This window comes from Frankliniella occidentalis, unplaced genomic scaffold (genome assembly GCF_000697945.3).
Source record: "Frankliniella occidentalis isolate FOCC.00 unplaced genomic scaffold, Focc_3.1 Scaffold22, whole genome shotgun sequence".
In the NCBI taxonomy this organism is placed as follows: Eukaryota; Metazoa; Arthropoda; class Insecta; order Thysanoptera; family Thripidae; genus Frankliniella; species Frankliniella occidentalis.
Genome location: NW_026267152.1, coordinates 1 through 1983, shown reverse-complemented (window position 1 = coordinate 1983; position 1983 = coordinate 1). Strand labels below are relative to the sequence as shown.

The following is a 1983-nucleotide window of genomic DNA, read 5'->3' as shown; positions in this document are numbered from 1 at the left end:
AAGGCCCGTCCCAAACGCCGCCGGCAGGCCAAGCTGGGCCCGCTCCCTGCCGAACCGAGTTGCCGGTGGAGCGAAGCGGAGCTGGCAACTTGGTTTGGCGGAAGAGCGGGCCCAGCTTGTTATGATACAAAATCGAACTCGATCTGTCTTTTTATGATACAAAACTACCCTAAAAATTTCAGATCGCTAACTCAATTCCTTCTCGAGTTATCGTGCATACAGACAAACACACAAACAGAATGGGGCTTTTTCGGTCAGTGGAGTAATGGGCTTCGCTAATCGCTCAGCCAAAAACGAGGTGTATTTTTAAAGTGAAATTAAAATACGCGTAACATGATTCGCCCGTCACAAGAGGCTCACCTGCATCGGGGACTCGGGTACGTCGGGGTGCTCGGCAGGCTCGGTGCTCCTGTCGGACCAGGTGCTGGAGCTCGAGCTCCTCCTGCTCAGGCTGCTGGCCGGGCGGGCGGGCGGCGCCGGCTGTGCCGCGGGCCCCGCCGCCCGGGCCTTGGAGCTGCGGCCGTGCCGCGCCCTGCTGAACACCCTCTTGATCCTCTCGAAGGGCGACGGCCTGGCCTCGCCGCCCAGCCGGTGCTCGACGCGCTGCAACTCCTCTCGCATGCGGGCCAGCTGCTCCTGCAACACCAACGCACGCGTGTGAGCCGGCCGGCCTAACCGTCGCTCTGCGGGCGCTCGCCCCGCCCCGCCGCGCCCCGCCCCGCCCCGCCCCGGCCAATGCCGCTCACCTGCTTGTCGCGGAGGCTCTGGTGAGTCGCGTTCCTGCCCCTCCACGTCTCGACGAGGTGCTCCACCTCCCCGAGGGCGCCCAGGCTGAACGAGCTGCTCTTCAGGTCGTGGATGATGCCCAGGATGTCCTCGTCCTCGTCGCCGAGGCTCGCCAGCGCCGGGTCGGAGTCCCGTCGTCGTGGTGGTGGTGCCGCGGACGCCGCCGGCGGGGTCGGGCCGTCCGTCTCGTCGATGTCCTGGTAGACGGCGCTCGTGTCCTCCGGGCCGTACTCCGGGATGGTGTCCGGGGCCGGCTGTGGCGCCTCCGCCAGGGCCTGCAGGACGGCGTCCTCCGGGGCGCTGTGGCGCCGGGCCTCGGGCGCGGGGCGCGGGGAGCCCGGCGGCGACCCGGACTGGGAGCGGCCCGGCGGCGCCGGCATGTTCTGGTACAGCGAGCCGACGTCGTCTGCGCAGCTCAAAGAGGACCCCAATGTAGGCGAGCAGGACACGTCGGGCGGGCCGCCGCGTTGGGACGGGACCTCGCCGCTGTGGCCCCGCAGGCTGATCATGTCCACGTAGGGGTCGGCCGGCGGCGGGGGCGGCGCCTGCGGGGGCAGCGCGCCGGGGGCCGGCACTGGGGCGGGCGGCGGCGGTACAGAGTACGTTTCGCCGGCCGGCCGCGGGCTCAAGTAATTTGCGCTCTCTGCAAACAGATGGGGAATGGTCCGATGATGTCGGCGGAGGGCCCGGCCCACGGCCCGGCCAGAGCAGAACCCAGCAGCCAATATGCGGTATGTTTGTCCGACAACACACGCGTAGTAAGTACAACTTACCTCCAGCGGGGTAGAAGCCGGCGGCCTCGGCCGGCGTGCCCTCGCTGATGGTCTTGAGGATGGTGTAGACGCTGCTCAGCTCCGACATTTGCTGCGACAAAGAGTAATTGTCGCGTAAGTGTACACAAACAAAAACAACAACAAACCTGTGGCACCAGCCGACGAGCGAGATTTTATTTTACGGGGTAGGGGATGCTGCACTTCTGGGGTTGTAAATAGCCGTAAATAGCAGTAGTGGAACAGGCCCAGCAGGCCGTAATGAACTATCGCTCCTCTGGAGTATAACTTTATAACAAGCGCCACTCAGATAGCTGCGTCCCGTGCTCATGCCACTCTGCAGGGTGCGGCCGACGCTCCATACCTCCGCCGCCCTCTCCATGCCACTCACCATGTAGCCCTGCAGGGTGCACGCCAGTCGCTGGTG

At 65.5% G+C, this 1983-nt stretch overlaps 1 protein-coding gene across 1 annotated transcript in view; it reads right to left on the bottom strand.

Moving 5' to 3' along the window:
• Nucleotides 1–1977, bottom strand: part of LOC113214438 (uncharacterized) — a 2369-nt gene extending 392 nt beyond the window's left edge. The window contains exons 1-3 of the mRNA XM_052264916.1: nucleotides 1948–1977; nucleotides 1560–1650; nucleotides 747–1429 (exon numbers count right to left, since the gene is read on the bottom strand). Of these exons, the coding sequence (XP_052120876.1) occupies nucleotides 747–1429; nucleotides 1560–1650; nucleotides 1948–1950 (777 nt within the window). The 5' untranslated portion in view covers nucleotides 1951–1977. The remainder of the gene's footprint in view (nucleotides 1–746; nucleotides 1430–1559; nucleotides 1651–1947) is intronic.
• Nucleotides 1978–1983: the final 6 nt, after the last annotated feature.